Source organism: Lissotriton helveticus, chromosome 2_1 (assembly GCF_964261635.1).
Source record: "Lissotriton helveticus chromosome 2_1, aLisHel1.1, whole genome shotgun sequence".
NCBI classification, from domain to species: domain Eukaryota; kingdom Metazoa; phylum Chordata; class Amphibia; order Caudata; family Salamandridae; genus Lissotriton; species Lissotriton helveticus.
The window spans coordinates 1,416,482,147-1,416,505,427 of NC_136059.1; the positions used below are offsets into that span (position 1 = coordinate 1,416,482,147).

Sequence of the window (23,281 nt, forward strand, 5' to 3'; positions counted from 1 at the left end):
TTGGTGACTTTCACTACCGTTTTTTTGAAAGTCTTGGGGTCTGTTGCTGACTCCCATAAGTTTGTTAGTCCTAGGGTCTCCAGTGATTCCATTAGATAGTTCCTTGCTGGTGAGTTATCTCTAATGGACAGTTCGGTCCAGAGGTGGGCGTTTAAAGATCCGTGCTCAGCATCTCTGATTTTCCGCCAGCTTTTGATATAAGCGCCTCTTCTCTCCACCGTTTGTTTCTGCAACCCGAATTCAAGACGAATTTGAGCGGGCGATGCATAGGTAGGCAGGTGGAATATTGCCCTGTAGACTCGACTGATGATATTGTCTAGTGTCGTTGCGTCTCTGCCACGCATGGGTTCGCTGCCATAGGTGAGCATTGGATGTAATCGAGCTCTTATTACCTGTAGTAGAGGGCCCAATGTCCGGTCGGGAAGAGCTTTCTGCAGCGGCTTTATTGACAAGTGGAATGTCGTGCCCTTTCGTCGGATGGCCTCTAGTTGTTGTTTGAATGAGCCGTTGCGATCTAGTGTGACTCCCAGGTACTTGTAGGAGGTTACCTGCTCTAGCTTCTGTCCGTTCAGTAGCCATGTGAAGTTCCGTTTTCTGTGGTGATTTATTGTCATAATTTTAGTTTTATTTAGGTTGATTGTCAATGAATTTTTTTGGGAGAACGTATTGGTTTGGTCCAGCAGGTGTTGGAGGCCGATAGGGGACCGGCTTATAAGGACTAAATCATCTGCGTAGAGGAGGTTTGACAGTGTGGTATTGCCCAGCCGTGGTGCATGAGATTGAACTACCCCTAGCTCACCGGGGAGGTCTGCGAGGAAGAGGTTGAACAGCGTTGGGGCTAAGACGCAGCCTTGTTTTAATCCTTTGCTGGTCCCAATTTCTCGTGAGAGGTGCGTGCCAGGTCCCAGTTTTATCCTGACCCAGGTGTTACTGTGTAGCAGTATTAGCTGCTGTAGAAGTGGGCCTGGAATTCCCCAATCGCTCAATTTCTGCCAGAGTTTGCAGCGGTCTACATGGTCGAATGCTGCGCTGTAGTCGATAAAACACAGGAACAGAGAGGTCTTAGTGACTTTTGCCGTGTCTGCCAGGAGAGTTAAGGTAAAGGGGAACTACAACTGGAGGATGACTCTCTAAACGTCTCCACAATAGGCAAAGTAAGTTTGAAACCCCTTTCACTCCTTCATCTGTTTATAACCTTCCAATCTCCAATTTTTATAGTGTCTCCTTTCTAATGAAAGGAATAGTAATACTGTGCTCCTGCCCACACCTATAAAGACCTTCTAAAACGGAAACTAGGGTACGCTGCAGAAACCTTACAAGACAGTTTTCTAGAAGTTTCTAAAGGGGTACTAACTGGACATTCTTTACTACTTCACTCCCTTAAAAACAACGTACTTAACATTGCGATCACCAATTCCTTTACCCTTACTGTTCGTTTTCAAAGCAATGTCTATGTTTATATCTACCTAGACTCAAACTCCTTATCATTTTGAAATAAAGTGAGATCTACACAGCATAAGTTGTCTGAAATTTGCGTAGAGGAGGCTTTGATAATAGAGCCCCCCTAAATTAAGATCCATCCTAGTATGGAATACATGAGCATTTATTACATTTGCTTTGATAGACGAACAACCCCAAAAGGTTTGAAGATGTTCGCATTTAATGGAGCACAAATACACCTTTACAGAAATCATTGGGTGCATGCATTGTTAGAAATATGGGACTACATCAGTACTAGATTCTAATACATAAGTCGTTGTTCTCCATGTCTTTTTGCCTCCTTCTAAGACTGGACAAAGAGTCCCATATGACCCAAAAAAGAAATAAACGTCAAAAGTTGGAGGGAAAGTGTCCCATTTGATTTGATTTAATTTGACTTCTTGAAGTGATCCTATAAAACCACCTTCCGGTCCTGACGAAAGCAAATGACCAATAGGGTGCAAAGTTGGCTGAAACATGTTGAGGTGGTTCTTCCAGAGATAGATGTAAGAGACACCTAATACTTTTCTTTTCACATCTCACATTTTTTAATCATACCACTACCTTGATTTTCTTAATAAAATGTGTCCTTTCTAAAGGTAGAAGGTATTTTCAACTTTCTTTCCTCACATGGTGGATCCCATATGGTCTCAGATTCAAGAGACAATCCCTCCTGGTGGAGGAAAAGACCCAATGATGTGACGATCAGTGGCTAAGTACACCAATGGGAGACATGTCTTTGCCGGAACAACACGGTTGAGGGTCTCACAACAATTTTGGTGCTGCCCACCCCACCCCCTTACTCATCACAACTCTTCCACTCATTTTGATTTTGCACAAAACGCAGTCACTCACAGTGCCAGAAAGTCAACGGTTGTAGTGGGATGACCAATTACTTCATGCTGTATGCTATAGTGGTTGGAAATAAAATGTGAATGACCCATGAACATGCCAATGAGTGAAGAGGGTTGACTGTATGTGAAATATGTATTATTTTTTTAATTAATTGTTTCGGTTACATAAGGCTGACAAGACAACCAACGCTGTCTCTAGATCAGCCCTTAAAAGGACAAGGCTTACACACGAAATGACACAACATGAAATCTTTACAAAAGACTTTAATGAGTGTGCTTATTCAAATTGCTAATGCTTTTGTGAAAAGGAGCAACTAATAGTTTGTTTTCATTTCACTCAATTGCTGAAGCTATAAAGTTAATTGAGATCATTAATAATAGCCGATTATTTGCACACACAATTGCCAATTCAATTCTTTCCTGTAAATGCCCATTGCACACCTTTTTATTCCAAAAGTTTTATGTTATTGTTTTCACTTCCGTACTGGCAAATGCATATTTATCCAAGCACGCTAGTGGGAAATACAAGCTGTATTGTTCCGTCCATATACTGTGATTTTTAAACATTCTGTAGCAAGCTGGAATGCAATGGCTAACACATTTCCTGCAGCTCCCTTTCATTGTCTGTAAAGATGCTAGGACACCGCGTTAGGTGTTAAACTTATTTATTAAATGCCGGAGCGCCGGGGCTGGCTTCCTCTAGCTCTCGCGCCAGAGAACAATGACCCCGCCTACCACATCCTGTGACGTGGTTCCTGTTCCGCTAAAGGAACACTAGAGCGCTACCACATCTCCCCCCTTTATGCACCATAAACAAATGTACAAAGTCTTACTTCCAGTCCATTTCATAGTCCTTGAATCTCTCAGGTACCTTAATTCTCCTCCCCGCTCGAGTCTCCACTCTCTCTCATTCCTTCTCTCTTCTCCCGTTGTCTCATGTTCTCTTCTTTCTCTCGTACCTTCTACTTCCTCGTCCTTCGTCTTCCTTTCACTCCCTTCTTCTCCTCTGCTTCTTCCTCCCGTCGTTTCACTCCGCTCTCTTTCTGTACCTGCCCTTAGTCCTTCTGTTCCTTTCTCATTCCTTCCTGTCCTTTCTTCACCTTCACTTTCTCCTTCCTCCAAGACATCCTCTGTTCCTTCTTCTACATCATCTTCCCATTTCAGTATCTTGCTGCATTTAGCCATTCTGTCCATCGACCAAATCTTACCATCGCTCAGGAGAGCCGATCTGGCGTAGGGTTCCACCACTTTTAGGGGAGGTGAGAACTTGCTCTCTCCCTTTCTCTTCATGATGGCTAACTTCACCCTTACCCAATCACCTTTGTCCAGTTCTGTGCTGTGAGTGTTCCGTCTTCTGTTGTAGTGAGACGTGTAGACTTCCTGAGCTCTCTCCAAATTTTTCCTGACCACCGCCGGTGACCACTTGCTCTGGACAATCAACTTCCTCCACGCTGCATTGTCCTTGGTGAACGCTTCTCTGCCTCTTAGGATCTTGAAGGGGCTGTAGCCTGTGCTACCCGGTGTGATTCGGTATGCCCAAATCATCTTCTCAAGCTCCTTTTCCCAATCCATTCCATCTTCAATGGCTGCCTGTATGGTGCCCATGATCACCCTATTGAAACGTTCCACTTGGCCGTTCCCCGCCGGGTGGTAGATCGGGGTGTGTTTCACTTCAATTCCGTTTCTTTTGGTGAAGGCTGTCCATTTTTCCGAAGTGAACTGGGGTCCATTGTCGCAGGTGATGATCTTTGGGATTCCTTCGCTGACAAACGTGGTGCGCAAAAACTTTATCACGGCTTCAGTGTCCACTCGCTCCAAGATTTGTATCTCAGGCCATTTAGAATACCTATCGATGGCAACCACCACATATTTTTGAGTGCCTTCCTTGTTCAGAACTGGCCCCATTATGTCCACCGACAACATCTCCCATGGCCCATCTGGAATCGGAAACCTTCCCAGCGGTGGTCTCAGCATGCTCTGAGCTTTGTCCGACTTTGCACAAGACTCGCAAGAGCGCACATGTCTTTCCACCTGCGCGTCGATGGCAGGCCACCAGTATGCTTGCCTGGCCAAGGCTTTCGTTTTTGTGATTCCCTGGTGCCCTTCATGTAGCAAGGACATCAGTCGTTCCAACAAGTCTCTGGGCGGTACCACCTTGTCCCCTCGGAGTAAGAATGTTGGATTTTCAGCCAAGGACAGTTCCTCTCGGACTTCCCAGTACCTCTTCAGTTCCTCCTTTAAGTGTCTTTTCTCTGGCCAGCCGTGAACTACATAACCTTTTACAGCTACTAAGTCTGTATCTTCACCGTAGGCCTCCTCCCATTCCTGGGCGCTTATCACCTCTTCAGTGTCCTGGATGGTGGCTACCACGTACCCATCCCATTCTTGTCTTTCCTCGTTCCGTGCTTCTTCCATGGCGGCTGCCCTACTTAGGAAGTCGGCTACTTTGTTCTGTGGTCCTGGAATGTGCTCGACTTCATAAACATAGTCCAATAGCCGTAGAGTCATCTTGGCTATCCTGGGTGTAGCATGGTCATGTCCGCTTGATGTTAGTACGCGAATCAATGGCTTGTGGTCGGTTCTCACGAGGAACTTGGCGCCCCACAAGTATTGTCTAAACTTCTCGACCGCCCAGACCACTGCCAGCATTTCTTTCTCCACCACACTGAACTTCTCCTCATTGGGTGAGAGCGAGCGGGAGGCGAAGCTGACAGTCGACATCTCTCCTGACTCCTCCTTCTGCATCAGTACAGCTCCCAAGCCTCGATCGCTGGCGTCCGTGGTGAGAATAGACTCCGCTTTGGGGTCGAATCCTTTGAGGGGAATGGCTGTTCCCATTTCCTGCTTGAGCGCGTCGAACTCGGTTTGCTCTTCCTTCCCCCATTGGAACCGGTTCTTTTCCTTGAGCAGTTGCCGTATGTGGTGCGTCTTTGTAGCGAAGTGAGGAATGAATTTGCTGTAGTATTCGGCCATTCCTAGGAATGACCGAACATCCTCTTTCTTTTCCGGGGTGGGTGCTTCCATGATGGCTCTCATGTTTGTTTTCTTCGGAGTTATCCCTTGCCCGCTCACCTCATGTCCGAGGTATGTGACTGACTGGACGCCCAGATTGCATTTGGTCCATTCGGCGGTCAATCCACTGTCCTGCAGCTTCTGTAGTACTTTGTGAAGTTTCACATTGTGTTCTTGCCTCGACTTCCCCATCACCAGAATGTCATCTTGAAAGAAGAGAACGTCTTTCAGGTCTTTCAGGAGCTTGTGCATGATTTTCTGGAACACGGCAGCGGCTGAAGCTAGGCCGAAGGGCATCCTCACGAACTCGTAGCACCCGAATGGCGTGATGAACGACGTGAGGTGGGTGCACGACGGATGGAGTTTGACCTGATGGTAGGCCGACGAGAGGTCCACCGTGGAGAACCATGCGACGTCCTTCGTTTTCGCCAGCATTTCACTGATGCGTGGTAAGGGGAATTTGTCTATGACAATGTTTTTGTTTAACTCTCTTAAGTCCACGCAGAGACGTACCTTGCCATTGGGCTTTTGGGCTACAATCAGGGGCGACAGCCACTCTGCGCTCTCTATCGCCCTAATGACTCCTTCCTTTTCTAGCCTTTCTAGTTCTGTTTGTACTGCCTCCCTGCTGCGGAACGGAATGTTCCTCACTTTGTGGACGACTGGTACTGCCCCTTCTTTCAGTTTGATGAGGTGTGTGTACTTGCCCAGCTCACCGATCTGCCCGTTGAATACCTTGGGATATGTCTTCCGCCACAGCTGTACGTCTTCCTTGATTTCCATATCCATGAGCAGGATTTTCTCTATGCCTCCTGGGTTGAGCTGGATCCCCAAGGCTCCTTGGTCCTTCCAACTCAGTACGGACGGGCCTCTCTCTGCAACGTACAGCTTGCACTGCGCATGACGGCCTCTGAATTCAAACAAGAGCGGGCAGTAGCCTAGCATGGGGATCTTTTGTCCAGTGTACGTTACCGGTCTCACATCCATGGGTAGGAGTGCTCCTTTGACCCTTGACGCAAAGTTGTCTTCCCACACCTGCCTCTGGACGATCGAGATGGGCGCTCCACTGTCCGCGATCATCTCCAAGGGTATTCCTCCTATGTGCATATCAAGCCTGGGCTTGTCTGAGTTGGAACCATCCATCTCCAGAATCTGGACGTCAATGTACAGGAATTCCTCCTCCTCCCCTTTGTCGTCCTGATCGCTGGAATCGTCTCGCTGATCCTGGTCCACCAAACGCACCACTGTATCCTTCGGTTTCCTGCGACACACCTTCTCGTAGTGTCCAAAGATGTTGCAATACGAACATCTAGCTTTGAAAGCAGGGCACGCCTTGTCGTTTCCTAGGTGGTTAGTGCTCCCACACCTGTAACACTGTTTTTTTCCTGTCTTGTGTGACTTGCTGTCCACCTGTGATTTGTTGGGGAAATCAGCTCTATTTCCTCCCTGGGTCTTCCTCGTCTCATTTTGCTTCCAACGGTCGTTTCTGTTTGGCGCCATTATTCTACACACCGCTTGCGATTCCTGGGCGTCTCTCTTCGCTGCTTGAGCGCACCTTCTCGATAGCTCTGCTTTCTTTACCATCGCCCAGATTTCCTTGAGTGGAGCGTCGCCGTTCACCCACAATTTCTCCTGTATGTGGGCACTAGAGGTATGCATGATAATTTGGTCCCTGATGAATTCATCCAGCAGTCCTCCAAATCTGCACGTGACAGCTAGCTTTCTCAGCGCTACAACATATTCATCCACTGACTCTCCGCTCTTCTGCTTCCTCTGAAAGAAGTTAAATCTGTCAATGGCGACGCACACCACAGGCCTGTAATGTGCGTCCAAGTCTTCGATGGCATGATCAAATACCTCCGTGTCCGTTGCGGCTCTTTCTCCTTTCACAATCGTGTCGTAGATCCTGAGCCCTTCTGGACCCAAGTTGTGGAGCAGAATCTTCTTTTTCCTCTTACTCGAGAATGGGGTGTCGCCTTCTTCTTCTAGCGCCTCCAGATAGTTAAGGAAGTACCTCTTCCAGTCTTCCCATTTCCTTTCCGGTTCTCCGCTTTTCGTGAGGAATGGAACCAGTTGGGTGAGGGATGTGCTCTGGCTCGCCATGGCTGGGGCGTTCCTCCTGGGCTTTGGTACAGTGACTGTTTGCCTGGACGGACTCCCTGGGGCGTCTTGCTCTCCTCCCTCGTCCTCTCTGTGCTCTCCCTCGCTGTCCTCTCCCAGTCCACTCTCTGTGGTGAGAGTTGTGGCTCGTGAGCTGCCTCCCACCTTCTTACTCGATGGGCCTGCGGTCTCCGCCAGCGTGCGCCTCTTCTCTCTGGTGCTGAGGCACTTCGAGGGCTTACCGTGATGTTGGCCAGGTACTTAGTGGATCCTCGTGGTGACGTCTGCAGCCTCGCAGTGCACACTACCCCCTCGGGATATAGTTTCTTCGGGCTGTGGCCTTTCCTGGGCTCTGGTGACTGTGTGGGGCCCCCTTCTGGCTTGTGTGCGTTTTCGGGCGTTTTTGGCGCTCTTTCCACGCTCTTTGCTGCCTTGCCGGCTCCTCTGCCGCGCTCCGTGTCCGTTTTTCGTATCTCACGCAAGATGCGTGCAATCGCAGGGGTCACGTGCGTTCGGGTATTAGTTATCCCATCCTCGTCGCCATTGTAAAGATGCTAGGACACCGCGTTAGGTGTTAAACTTATTTATTAAATGCCGGAGCGCCGGGGCTGGCTTCCTCTAGCTCTCGCGCCAGAGAACAATGACCCCGCCTACCACATCCTGTGACGTGGTTCCTGTTCTGCTAAAGGAACACTAGAGCGCTACCACATTGTCTGACGCTAAAATCATGATTAAAATTGAACATATTTTGAATGAACATGTTCAGAATGTTTAGCTGCCGAGAGGCATAATGAGAGAGTTTCAGAGCTTTTAACTCTCCCTTAGTACAGGACACCTGTACTTTGCAGCTACCAGTGGCGTCCAGGACCGTTTCCCATCCCAGCAATCTGATCACACTTTCCGTGTGGATATGATTGTACATCTAGCTGCAGTGTTTTGACTGACCAGGGCTGCCATGAGGGAAGTGGCTGGGAAGGGTGGGTGCCCAGTCAGAAGACAAGCATTTTGCTGTTCTGCCCCTTCACAGTGGAAGTAGTCGGCATCTTACTCTGAATGTGACAACTTGGATAGTTGGATTTGGAGAGGAATAAAGCTTGGAAGTATTGTAAGGTGTGTATAATGTCACCGGACTTGATTGGGTTGAGACAGGAGGGTATATGCACTGGAAGACAATATGGGAAAAGCTGAATTGTCAAATGTTAAGTAAAAAGGGGGGCAGGCTGTGGGTATAGAGCTGTTGAGTGGAGGTGAAGGGACAGTTAAGCAGCGTTAGCTAGTTGTGAGGACATAAATATCGTGTTTAACAAAGCCAAAGGTTTGTGTTAATGGTAAACTAACTTGCTCCTGATTGAAGTGGCCTCATTGGACTACAGTACAATATAGAACCTCTTTTGTAATCGTTAATATAACATAAAATAAGAACAATTTTTTTTTCATGAGATAGACCATCCTTAATTTAATATCAGACTTGTTAAATTGCATACACTTGGTAACGCATTTCTAATAGAATGTATTTAAAGATGGCCGCCACGTGGGAAGCAGGTTGCTTTAATGGACGCACACGCATGTCCCCATGGGCGCATCATTGTCCTCAGCTGAAGGAGAGTGAGCGACTCGGCATTTACCCTACAAAAGACGGGAACCCTGGCACCACCGCTATCTTTGGGAGAGAGAACCAGGGGTAGGCGCTGACCGCGAGGAAACAATGACATATCAGTAAGCAGAATAATATGCTACCGTATTTTCCTTTTTATTGTGCTACTATACCTGTTTCCGGTCAATGAACGGGTGCAGTGTTCTTGCATTACATGGGGGCCATATAGGGTCACAGGAAGAGTAAAACCCATTTAAAAGCGCTATATCTAGAGATCTATGATTCACATTAGGTATCAGTTCATAGATAAGTAGATATAACACAATTTGCAGTGCTAACTCTGTAATTGCATGAAACAAGCCTATGACTTAGTTGACACTTTAGGGCTTGGCACAGTTGGTCCTGGTGTAACGACAATCAGCCTATGTGCCACAATAATGTTTGTATGATTATGCCTAAATATAAATGTTGTTTTGTCTCTTGCTCCCGCAGGTACACGATAATAAGATCTCATAAATTCCACAAACTCCTGAGACTAACCTTGGGTGAAACATACATTTTATTTAGGAGTACATTTTTTGAGGCAAATTATATGAACTTTCCTCAAATCTAGATAGCAGTGCATTTTTTTGTGCTGGCTCTGAAGAAATGCCAAGTGACTTTCAAAGGCAGATGGGCGTACAGACCATGTGTGGATCAGACAGTAACTAAGATTCAATTGGTCCGTTTGTTTTTAGCGTTGTCGTAGAACACTACATGATTTATTAAAGATTAAGCTTAGTGTTTTCTACAGGCAATTTTAACGTATTCCTTCGCAACCCACTACCTCCTTCATTGCACTGAAACTGAGCATAAAACATATCTCCACCAAATTGCCCCGACAAGAGGCTTCCGCTGGGCATTGCACCACCCTCCTAGCATGGAGCAGATCACGACGATGAAGCATGCCACCTATGTGGGTTAGGCCTCTTCCATCCTGACATTTATCATCAGTGAAGATGACACAAAATTATGAATTAATTCCGCTTAGTCAATATAGGAGTAGAATATCTCAGATGTCACACATTTGGTTATAGGATTGTTATTCTTAACACACCCAGCACCTGTCTCGCCATTACCTTCCTGCCAATCACAAGTAAAAATGGAGGTTCTCCTGTTTACCACTTTTTCCACTGTCTCCTCAGTTATGTCCCAAGGCCAATCGTGCATACTCCAGTGTTCGCTCACCTTAATGGGCCATCTCATGTGGACCCTCCCCTGTATGCTCTTCTTCACCCTGTGCCCCGGCAATCCCTGTGTGCCCAACTACACTGTCTGTACCCTTCTATCTGTTGCCCTTACTGGCTCCTACCTGCTGCCTACTGGTTGTCCTGGCTGTTCTAGGCTCTTCCATTAAGCATTCTGCTTTCAGAGGTGGGGAGAGATCATCCTCTGCAAATGCATCAAGCAGTCTCCTGCTGTGTCAAAGCCGCCTCCTCCAGGGGACTCAGTGGTGGTGCCCTTGCCCCGTCGCAACAGTTCACTCTACTCAAAGCCTCTGCTGCCACTCAGCTGAGGGGACACCTTTGCTCTTGTTCTTAGTGCTTACAGAGGTAGTCAGTGATCCCAGTAGCAATGCTGTTCTACTCCTTCCTCTACTGTCAGGACTGTATCCTTTACCTCCACAGACACTGCCCTTTTTCAGTATGTAAGTATTTGGATTATAGTTGACATAGATTTTGAACCATTGTAGTGAATTTCTGACATTACCATGAAACCTATGCCATCAGCCACAATGTCTTAGATATATGTTAAAGAGCAGCAGCAAAGAGGCAATCCTTACAGGTCTAGATCATGGCCGGACTGGCTACCGGGCGTTTTGGCATGCTGCCAAGCTGGAGGCTGATGTCACTGCGGTGGGGGCTGATTTCGTTGATGGAGACCTACTTGTGCTTCGAAATAAACAAAGCAAAACGAATTTTGTTCAGCACACGCAGGTCCCCATCAACGAAATCAGCCCGGTAGCCAGTCCGGCCCTGGTCCAGATACTTGAGTACATCCTCAGCTCTTGGTATATTTTATTTCTTTAACTGAGATGTATTGATGGCCATGAGATGATTTCAGCTATTGCTTGGGAGTGTGTGTTGCCCTTGCAGCCCCCTCTTGACCATGACTAGCAGAATGGAATGGTCTTAGATGTCAGGCATCAGCTGCAAGATATTCTGCAGGTAGCAAAGCAGTACATATTGGTTTCAGCAATGTTCTCTGCTCTTTTCTGTAAAGTTACTATAGCAATGTATGTGCTTTTTTTGGATAGTGTGAGATTGCTAGTGTTCTCAAAACCTAATAAACTCCAAGTGCTTCCAAGAGCTTCAAGTTCCTGTTTTTAAGTAAGTCTCCCTTTGTGTATGTCATATGTACACGAGTGAAGCCTTCCTTGCCTTTATTGTTAAAAAGGTCACCAAAGGTGTGTATGCTGAGATTAAAAACCTACTCGCCACAGACCACTTAACTCAATATCCCAATAACTCAAACATGAACGCATCACAGTGGAAAGATAAATCGGTAACCTGTCAAAACAAGACCACACTTCTCCCTACCTTCTTGGGCAAAAATAAAATAGCTTTGGATATTAAAGAATGAAAGTTAATCGCAAGAGTCATACCTGGGGCGTAACCAGCATAATTTGGCAGAAGCCCACAGTTGCTCCAATATATAATTTTCCCTTGTCTCTTGCTGTCCTGTGTACCACAGGTTGTTGTCCGTGCTTTCACAGGTTTATCTTGCTGGGTGACTTTCAAGGGTGCCCTTTGAGGAGAACGAGCTCTAGGGAAGGTACGAGCACTTGCTGGGCACTGGAAGAAAACAAATGGGCAAAAGTGAACCGTTATTGATGATAACCACACTAGATTTAACTGTGCGCATACCACATATAAGATAACTCTTATCCGCCATTTTACTTAGAGTTCACCACAACTCCTAGCTTCCATTGGCTTCATTTTGGCCATGGAAAGAGATGCACATCATTGTACGAATCTATGCCTCGCTACTATGGATATTGTGGCATGACTTTATGATTGTGAGGTGCGAAATATGGTGTTGCGTGGTAGGGTTTAAGAGTATGAACCCAGTCATCAACTTACATGTGATAATAAGGTTGGTACATTATTTGCAAAGATTTAAAGCAGTGTCATGATGTCAAGAAGCATTGCATCAAACCAAAATGTCCAGCCTTAATTAACATAGTACCTTTCAGACCAGAGCATGTACTGCACAGATGTCCAACACAAGAGGGCCAGATCCATCACAAACGTACAGGATAACCACATAAAACAAATGTACCTGAACTGAATTTAAATGGAAGTTATTTACAAAGTCAGTAACGATCCTTAAATTTTGACCCGCGTTCAGCTCCTTTGGACATATGTTGGGCTCACCTAATCTACTATATGAGGTCTCATTTGAACTAGCTCAATCTTTCTTTGGGCATTGGTCTGATCATAATATGTGCTGTACTTTCCAACATCTCTAACTCTTACTGGTGTGACATTCTTAGTCTTTAAGAAAATAGGAGAGAGCCAAAACATTTTAATTACTGATATGTAATGCTCCGTAGGCCGAGTACATCATATAAAGTGCACTTTACCTTGATCACAGAGCAATGTAATTGGAACAGAGTGTATTTGGATTTTTTACAGAAGCATTCTAATACAGTGGTGAACTACATATCAATTTTTGGACGTCAAAGTGATTTAAAAATGCTCAACATATGTTACATTTTTAAGCTTCAGCTTTGCTGGGGAGAAAATCCTGCAGAGTTATATTAAGACTAGACTGTAGAATATGGTCTGATTCATACAATTCTCTGCACACTTTGGTTCAACTGAGATGCACAAAACGTGCCACCTGTTGGCATGATGTTAGATTATAATTCACATCATCAGGATTTTTGGACATTTAGATCAGACAGTTTGCAAGTTTGGAGGATTTTCTGCACTAGTATGTTTAAGTTTAAGGATGGAAACACAGGTGTTCCAAGCAGCAAGTAAAAGTTTACTGACAGGGTGATTAACAGCCGGGAAAACATATTTTTGCTGGTATTTGAAAGTCCTCCTAATGGATTTTCTATAAAATCAGCTCATTTAACAATAGTGACGCAGAAAGACTGTACTAAGTGAAAATTGGTCTAATTTACAAAGATTTTGCATATTGCAGCGCCGCAAGTCTTTTTGCAGTGCTGCCCTACGCCAAATCAAAAGGGCAGGGATGTGCCGTATTCCTGAAATATGGCGCATAATTGTCCTTTCTACCAATGCCGGCGCATAAATTGGTGCCTAGCGCCAACGCAGGCACACTTGCACCATGGTGCAAGGGTATCTGTGTTGTTAGCACTATTTTTTTGAGCAGGAAGGGGCACCTTCCCGTACAAAAATAACTGTTATACCTCCCCTGGGGAGGCGCACGGTTTTGACGCATTCCCAGATTTACACTGTGTTGTAAATCCAGAACTGTGTTTAATACCATATGTGTTGAGTGAGAACACCCACCACCATGTCCATGGGACGTCTCTCCAACACAGTGTTAGGCAACGCAGCGACTTGCACTGCTTTACCTTACACCATATCTATGAGGCCATGAAAAACCGCGCATGGTGGCTTTTCATGGCCTTGTAGATATGGCTTTGTGCAGCCGGAAGGTAAAAAAAAGTGATGTTTCTGCAGCGCATAGGGCTTGTAAATAAGTCCCCAAAGCTCTCCCTTATTTACTGAGGGTGTAAGGGAAAGTGATCCACCCCACAAGTACACATGCTTTTGAGATGGAGAAAATAAGTGAAAAAGGTAATTTAGACCACTTTTAGCTGGCAGAAAATCCACTGGCATAGGGTTAAGGCTTAGGCATAGAACCTACAATCATTTATATTCCCATGCGTAGGAATTTAGGGCATTTTTAATCCCAAAACCTAACTTTACAAAATCATAGATGTGAGCATACCAAAAAAGGTATTCTTTTTTTGTGAATTGGCACCATAGTAAACTATATAAAACATAATGGGCCAGATGTAGGCAAATTCAATTTAGTAAGTTCTTAATAACGATTTTTACCGGATCGCTATTAAGGACTCGCTAAATTGAATGTAGGTAGGAATCGCTAGAATATTAGCGATTCCTTAATATTCCTTAATAACGAATCGGTAATTGAGTTTCGTTATTAAGGAATACCTAGCCATTCACTCCTATGGGCTAGGAGGCCGATAGAAATGAATGGGAAGATATTCACTATTTGCGATTCGGTATTACAGAATCGCAAATAGCAGGAGCTATTTCAAGGGTGCCAGGGTGTCCAAAGGACACCCTGTTGCACCCCTGAAATGTGCATGTGTGCACATGTGGCGCACATACATGCCCTAAGGGCATGGATGTGTGCCACATGGCACTTTTAAAAAAGCAAAAAAGTGTTTTTTTAAAGGAAATCGCTACTTACCACCAACTTGAAGTTGGTGGTAATTAGCGATTCCTTAAGGCTGAAGTGCACTTTTGTTAGAGCTACTTACATTGCATTTAAGGAATCGCTATTTCCGATTCCTTAAATGCAAGAGCAGAATAAGGAACCGCAATTTTGCGATTCCTTATTTTGCAAGTAGGTTGAAACTCACCTACATTGCTCTCAGCCAAATACCGGTCGGTAACGCTGAAATTCTGCAAATTTCTGCGTTACTGCTCGTTATTTGGCCACCTACATCTGGCCCTATATCAGTGACTTACTTTTTTGGGATGGTGTAAGAGGCTGGCAGTTTTAAAACTGGTGACTTTGGGGTTCCAATTCCTTGCGATTCTCTTTCATGTAAATGTGATCAAATGCTGTATTTTTAGAATTTGGAGATTCTTCCTTTGCAGATTAAAGAAGTGGATAACTAGTCATTTTGCCATACAGTACTGTGACTGTCGAGTTTCCTGCCCAGAAATTCCTTTACCTTCTAATGTGCTGCTGAATCACAAAAATACATGAAATATACTTTTTTTCTTGCCACTTCGTACATTGTTCCTAAATATGTCTAACTTCTACTCTTCCTGGCTCAGGAGGGTATTTTCAGAGGAAGAGAGAGGGATGGGGTTGTTTTCTCTTCCTTACTCAATAATATATTTTCAGTTATTTTATTATTACGATGTATTTTAGGTTGTAATGTCCTGGGTTCCTCCGACTTGATGTGTTCTTTAACAGACTTTTATTTCTTGTACTCTAGAGTCATACCTCCTAGATTCACCAGGTCCTATTTTGGATGGGGTGGGGACTTTAATATCACTATGGACAATGAGCTTGACAGATCATCTAAATGTAGCAACACATCAACACCGAAATCAAGAAGACAACTGGCAATTATGTTGTATAACTTGGGCCTAGTAGATATATGGGGTGAGGGCAAAAGTACAGAAAGTCGTTACCTTTATCAGTTTCAAATATGGGCACCATGAAAGTACTGACTACATTTTGATTGACAAACACACAACCGAGATGGGTAAGTCTGCGACCTACATTCCACCAACATTATCGGACCACTCTGCCATAACCTTGACACTCTCGATAAAACAGTACTTTTGGACGAAACTAACATCAGTCAACTTAATGATAAAACAAAATACTATTTTGAGAAAGTATGTTCTAATAATCTCAGTTTAGTATGGGATGCGTACAAAAAAATTATTAGAGGGATCGTTTCAAAGCTAGTTTACAATCGAAATGTAAAGAGTCGAGGTGTAGAGAAAAACCTTTTAAATAATATAGCTGGGAAGCCACAATAAACGCTCCCTTGAGAATCCAGAATTTGAGATCCAAGCTGAAATTATCACAGGGTCGATTTAGAACAGAGGTAGACAAAAGAATACAGGAAAGCTGGAGAGACAGCAAGTTACAACATTTCGAATTTGGGGAAATGAGCAGAGCTATGTTATCCCTGAAAACTAATTTAGATTAAACTACAAACCATATAGGCTGGGAAATAGGTCCAGTAAAGGGGGAGGTGGTCCGCGCATTAAAGGAGATACATGAGATCATGTTACTTCACCTAACTGCTCTCTATACAGAGGCCATAGAACCTGATCTCCCAAACATCAGGGAATGGCTGCCCAATATAAATCTGCCAAGACTGGGGAATTCAAAAGTTTTGGATCTGGAGGGAGACATAGATGGAGAAAAGTTAGAATAGATGGGCCAACTTAAAAATGGAAAGGCAGCGGGTCCAGATGGAATCCCTCAAGAGCTGTACAAAACATTGAAGATCCACTTGGCCCTTTTCTGGAAAGCTTTTTTTACCCAAATGTATGTAGGCTGGGAAATACCTTCGTCATGGCACCAAGCCACGATTGTAATGATTGTAAAAACTAAGAAAGACCCATCTATCTCATATTGATACAGACCCATCTCCCTATTAAACTGCAATTATAAGTTCTTCACAGGTATTATAGCAAAGGGTCTAGCTACGGTTATTAGCTCTGCGATTCACCTAGACTAGCAGAAACCACTAATAGCTCAATGCAATAGCCACCCGAGACACTGCCAAATCCTTGGATATGTTAAGCTGAATGTACCTCTGGGTGGCATTAAATGCCTTCGGCCTTAGTAGTAAATTAATCAATGTAATTGAACGCCTCTATAGATCACCTACAGCCAGCATACTAATTAATGTGAGTCTAACCAGGTCCTTCTCAATCTTGAGTGGGACCAGGCAGGAATGCCTTTTATCTCCACTATTATTACACATTGAACCTTTTGCTCAGAAAATTGACCAGGATAGATCCATTTTACTATTTACTGCCCTGGGCTTGGAGTTGAAGATCGCACTGTACGCAGATTACATCATTTTGCAATCAACTAATCCTGGGTATTTGGTTCCAAAGTTAGAAACCCATGCTGAAACATTTGGGTACATCTTGGGATACTCAATAAATGAAAAAAAGACTGAGATTATGAAATGGGCAAATGCAGAGGGCACTAAAGGGATTCAGGAGGCCAAGGAGCAGATACGATAGTTGGGGATCATTGTGCTATGACGAAAGTGTCTGATTCTAAGCTATCTGCCTGCGTTTGGGTCCCTTCTCTGCCAGTGCCCGTATTTCCACCATCCCTGTATTTGCCAATGTAATGACAGTGCCTGCGTCTGCCCCTATCACAGAGGTGATTCCCCTGCCCTGTGTCATTGGTCGAATGACTGTGCCACTGCATTCCATACAGCTGGCCGAGTTCGCAGTATCCACTATCTATTGTCTGCAATGCTATCCTCTTGTCCTGCCCCCCCCCCCGCTCTGCCGCAAATTTTTGTCATCAATCTTAAAAAAAAAAACTTAGGCTCCAATTCGCAAAGTCGGCACGGGTGAACATACAAGGGCCGATTTCCATGTGCAATCACACAAGCAGGCAAAAAAGGGGCAAACATTACCTGTGATGCCATTGATTTCGCATTTTGGCTGAACTCCAAGGAATTGTATTCTGATCGTGTTTGATCTTTACATTATTAAACTTATCTAAACATAGCAAGATAAAGCATAAACTAAAAAGCAACTGCCCCTTGTTTAAGTCCGCGTGCGCTAAATGGTAGTTGCACAAAACATCACGCGCAATCAAGTGCTTGCTAAATACACAGATTGATGCTCTAATCAGTGGATATACAAAAGGTAAAATAAACAAGCTGTTACTATGATTCTTTCTTGTGCACAATCGTTTAAGCAAACAAAAAGCGAAGGAAAAAACTCTCGTTGAAACTGCACATGCACAGAAATAAAAAAGCATCCAATTAACATAAAACATAGAAACCAGCGCACACTGGCTGACGCCTAATGTAAGCAAAGGATGTGTGTGACTTTAGTCATTTCACTTTCTTTTATTAGCAGCAGCTGCTGCTCTGTCGCTGTAAGTAAGCCTTAAAGGAAACGACGTGTATGTAATCACCTCCTGTTCGGCCATGTCACTGTGATTGAGGAAACACCGAACGTGCAAAGAATGAAACCACGCACATTCCAGCATTTTGGAAGAGAAAAAGTGGTATCCTTAAAAAAACAATAATCGGGAGAATGTATTTTCTTCATTGATTTGTATCGAATCAGAAGCAGTGTGAGGAGGGAGACACCAAAATAGACACATTTGGCTTCAAAAATCGGGAGTATCCCTCCTGAATCGTGACTCTAGGCATGTATGCAACCATGATATAAAACATGTGATCATATATTACATCCGCTGCCGCGGGTCCCCAAAGCTCTATCACTCGCTATTCATACATATAATTCCCCATTTAGGGGAATTATATAGGGGAGAGGTGTGGCGCCGCGGCCAGGGCGACTGACGCTGGATTCTGGGGACCACGGTTCGATCTCCGGCGGCAGGTTAGCCCAGCACCATGTGACTCTGGGCAATAGCTCGCTTAATCTTCCCGACGGCCCCCAGCGCCTAGAGACCCTTATGGGTGATTGTGTGCTATACAAATGTGGACTTTACCATTTGTAAAGCTATGGTATTAGTGCGTGCTCAGGATGTGGTATGTGCGACAAGGTAAAACAGGGGGCGGGGTGTACTGCAGCACACGCCACTATGAAGCACATATGCCACTTTCCCACAATCTCATCCACATCCCATAAGCAGTGGCATTACACAACCAGCATTTACAATGCAATGGTTTTGCCTTTGTTAAAGTTAGAACTATTGGCATTGCTCTTGACATTATTTTTATTTATGGTTTTTTTAACATAAATAAATGGCATTGTCATTTACAATGCCACTAGCTTTATCTCTCGCAAATGACACACACAAACACCCACAGAGAGCCCCCCAAACACACACAGAGCCCCCCCACACACACACCCACACAGAGCCCCCACACACACAGCCACACAAAGCCCCCCACACACACAGCCACACAAAGCCCCCCACACACACCCACACAGAGCCCTCCACACACACCCACACAGAGCCCCCCCACACACCTTCTGGCCCATTATCTTTTCTCCTCATCAAAATAACTGCCACGCCCCTTTCTTTGTTCTGAAAATGTGCCTACATGTAAGAGTGCAAGAGGCTAAAATGTGAATCCACATGTGTTTAAGAGACCCATGGAACTTCAGTTCTAATTGATATCCTGATGCCGGTAAGCAGAAATGTCAGCAATAGATGTTGGCATTCTTTACATGCATTTCACTTGTCGCCGTAAAGCTCTACTTTCGCCTCTATTATGATGTTTCACCTTGAAAACACAGTGGCACTCTTCGAGTTGGTGGCACCCAGTAGAACACAGGAGCAAGGACTTCACACTACCTAAAATACATGGACGAGCTACAAATGATCACGTTCGCTGTCCCATGATAGCTACAGCACAACAGCTAAATAAATGGCATTGTCATTTACAATGCCAATAGCTTAATCTCTCGCAAATGCCACCCACATACACCCACACAGAGCCCCTCCACACAGAGCTCCCCCCACAGACACAGGGCCCCCCACACAGAGCCCCCCACACACAGCTCCCCACACACAGCTACACAGAGCCCCCACACACACTGCGAGCCCCCCCACACACCCACACAGAGCCCTCCACACACCCACACAGAGCCCCCCACACAGAGCCCTCCCACACACCCACACAGAGCCCCCCCACACACCCACACAGAGCCCCTCACACAGAGCCCTCCACACACCCACACAGAGCCCCCTACACACCCACACAGAGCCCCCCCCCACACACTGCGAGCCCCCTCCAGGCAAAACCTAAAAAATGCAAGTCCCAAATATTCATGGATTTACCACAAACATAGCACCTTTACGCAGGACCAGAAGCAATTACACCATGAGGCATTTAAAAGTTTCAGTACATTAGTTATTCAGTTGCCATGAAATAATGCTTTAGGCCCTGGAACACCAATGGTAAACACACGTAGCCGCCTGTCTCAGTCCCTGTGTTTTTATCTATTTATTTATGCAACTTTATATAGCGCGGACTTTACCCGAAGGTGTCAGAGCGCTTCACAGTAGTACCAATAATGAAATGAATGTGTGGTGACTTGTGGTGACATCGAGTTGCATCACTAGCCTGTGACATACGAGAAGGTCGTGTTTTTCAGCTGGCAAATGACGGAAGTAGAGTGCCCCATAGGGTCTGCTTCAGTGTTCATTGTTGGCTTTACCGGGGAATGCCCTGGCATTCTTCAAGCACTGCTCTTCATGCACACTCTCGTCCTTCAATTCCCTCCCCTAGTACTCTTCCCACACGGTCTCCTCCTCTTACACTACACTCTTCCCACCAGTCCCTCGCCCTTCGTCTGTTGTGAAGAAGATTGTCTATTGAGCAAGTGCTTGCTTGACTGTTTGTTTATTTTGCCTTTTAATTCGAGTAGCCTTTTTTCGCATTCAGTTGGGCCAGACTAGAAGCGATTTTGGGGAACCTTTAGTGGCCCCAACCCAAACATCACTCTCTTTAGTTAAGCTTAAAGGGCACTTTTGTCTGACACGAAACACACTTTCCTCTCCCTTCCACTGAAGCAGCTGCAGTTCGCCGTGAGTAACTAAACTTGGAGTCAGAGGAAAATGTGGTTCCTGGCTTTATCCCAATACAGGGTATTGTGGCGCATCGTCCATCGGCATAGAGTGAAGTTTCTTACCTGTTGGAAAGGGAGAGGAGTTTAAGCTGATTAGTGGTAACAGCAGCTGGACAGAGAGCAGCAGCAGGAATGAGCTATCCTCAATGACCCTCTGCGTTTAACCCGCCCTTTTCCGAAACGATCAGCTGAGATAGGCCCTGGGACTGTTTGTGTAGCCCACACAACCAATTAGAGTAAAGTACTGGACTCGTTTATTGCTCTTACTCCAGAGCGCGCCTCTTGCAAAGAAAGTCACGTAACTGCGCGGAATCCCAAAACGACAATGGGCACAGTTTATTTTTCCTCCCTCTTCTATTTAATTTTCGCACCATTGCACTTCGGGCAGTTTACGGAAAGGGACGGCTTTTCAAGTAACCGTCACTGCTCCTCCCTCCTTGGCAGGGAGTGCAATGAGGGCGGGTGCCGTCAATGCCAGCACAGATTCGGGGGCGTTCCCGAGAACAGGCTTTCGGCTGACGTAGCCAAAAGCCAAAAATTCTCGGGAACGCCCCCGAATCTGGTCCGAGATTGACGGACAGAGCCCTCTCCCAATGGCAGCGGAAGCATTTACGGGCCGGAAACACGGGGGGGGGGGCGGGAACGGGGCACACACGGACAGCGGGAGGGGGGCGGGATATCAAATCAAAATGCAGAGCACTCACCTGGACTTCTTGGAGCAACGAGAAGTCGACGGGCCCTGGCGCCATCTTCGGCGGAATGAGAGAACACGCCCTGACAGAAAAAAAAAAAACAACACGCCCACCGCCGAGATGAGCGCACAGAGGGGCGGAGAGCGAAAAATTCTCGGGAACGCCCCCGAATCTGGTCCGGCCTTGACGGACAGATCTCTGTTCCAATGGCTAGCCTCCATTTATGGAGCTAGCCAATGGAAAGATAGGGCGGATTCAAGTGTCCCTTACTGAAGACTACAGATTTCTCCTGGGGGCGGAGCTAAAGCTCCGTGCCCCAGGCAAAACCTAAAAATGGTTTAACAATTCATCAACAGAAAATGATGCTGACAATATTGCTGAAGAGATCTGCAGGCAGCACAGGTAACAAAGGGAGGCGTCCCCCAGACTAGTGAAGGAGAAGATAGTATGTAATGTCCCAGGGCCGATTGATTGAAGTACTGTCACAGTTTTCAGCAGAGAAAAGTATTCTGGCATAGCCAAGAGGATGAACAATCGGGAGAGGTTTAGGTGCACGCAAACATTTGGAGATGGAACAGCGTCTCTTTCGTGTGCAACGTGGAAGTGAACATGACAAATGTAATTATAATTAAGCTGGCGCAATGGTGAATCACATGCAGGATATAAAATAAGTAGTCCGGAGAAGAACAGATAATGACCTACTGAGCAAGTAAACTATAGTTGGCCGGTGCTCCATTAACCAAGAGGAAATAACGTGAGGGTGATGAAACGAGTAAGAGAAAATATTTGGAAACTAGGATTTTGGATAACATAAACTAGAGAAAGTGGACAATAAATCATTTTCTGAACTATTATGACCTCTGGAGAACCTAATACAAACTTTTTCTTTAAAACTCATATGAGTCATACTGTTTTTTGGCACAAATGCACAAACTCTTTTGCGGAATCGACATTTCATTGGAGTGGAAGTGGTTGTCTGTTGTCTCAGGTTATACCGATTGTTAAAGGCCTGCTCCCTTGTTACAGGCTTTCGCCTGTTTACAGCCCTGAACCAGAGTAATAGGCCCCAGCTGCAGTTTAAGGCCTATAATGAGGAAGAGGGCCTTTAACAAACGGTAAAGCCGAAAGCAGAAGTGCTATCGGGTTATTAGAACAGCGCATCAACTTAGGGTAGAATGTTCTAAATTAAAAAGGGACAAACAGAAAGACAAACGTTGTAATGTTTGAGCAGAAGGCTTACACAAGGCATTATTAGCCTTGAGCAGCTCCATTGTATTCACTGGAGCTTTCAACACTCAAATCTTCTAGTAAAGGTTTTGGGGAAGCACAGAAAAACTATAAACATGGGCATAGAAAACATTGCATGCTTGGCAGGGCTGTGCCACAAGGCATTCTGTCTCATGTTCTTACACTAATAACCAGAAATATTGCTTTTAAAGATCTGGCACCTTTATAGAATCTCTTTTTTTCTCTGATTTGTGGGGCAAGCACCATAGGTTGCTCTTCAGCATGGTGTCTCTGTCAGGTAAGCAAGGATCCCAAGATGGTGGCTTTCTCATCTCCTCTTTGACTGCTTCGATGGTTTGGATGGCCTCTGTTGTTCGAGGGTCCCCATCGCAAATGTAATATCTCATTGTGTCTTGATATTTGCCATCCTTTGGGTAGAAATATCCTGGAAAAGAACAAAACAGAAGCAAAAAACGGTAGTTAAACAGGCTGAATAAACTGCTCCAATTGAACATTTAAAGTGGGCTGCAAACTCAGCCCTGCCTCACATACTTGCTAATACATAATGCTGTGATAGTGGTTTAATCTAGTGATTGGGATTTGGATAAATACAGGTAAAATAAATATTGCTTGCATTACACCTAACCGAAATCCACTGCAGTAAATTCTAAACTGACAATTCTACTAGAATTTAGTTTTTTTAGTTGTTAATCTCATTTAATGGGTTTCTGCCCTGGAGTGAATCATTAAAATGTTTTCAATGTTTTTATT

At 45.1% G+C, this 23,281-nt stretch overlaps 1 protein-coding gene across 1 annotated transcript in view; it reads right to left on the reverse strand.

Annotated features, from left to right (window-relative positions):
• The window catches only part of LOC144819781 (CIMIP2 protein GA14893-like), a 219,398-nt gene that overhangs the window by 9,419 nt on the left and 186,698 nt on the right, over nt 1-23,281 (reverse strand). The window contains exons 3-4 of the mRNA XM_078677531.1: nt 22,732-22,955; nt 11,684-11,873 (exon numbers count right to left, since the gene is read on the reverse strand). Of these exons, the coding sequence (XP_078533657.1) occupies nt 11,684-11,873; nt 22,732-22,955 (414 nt within the window). The remainder of the gene's footprint in view (nt 1-11,683; nt 11,874-22,731; nt 22,956-23,281) is intronic.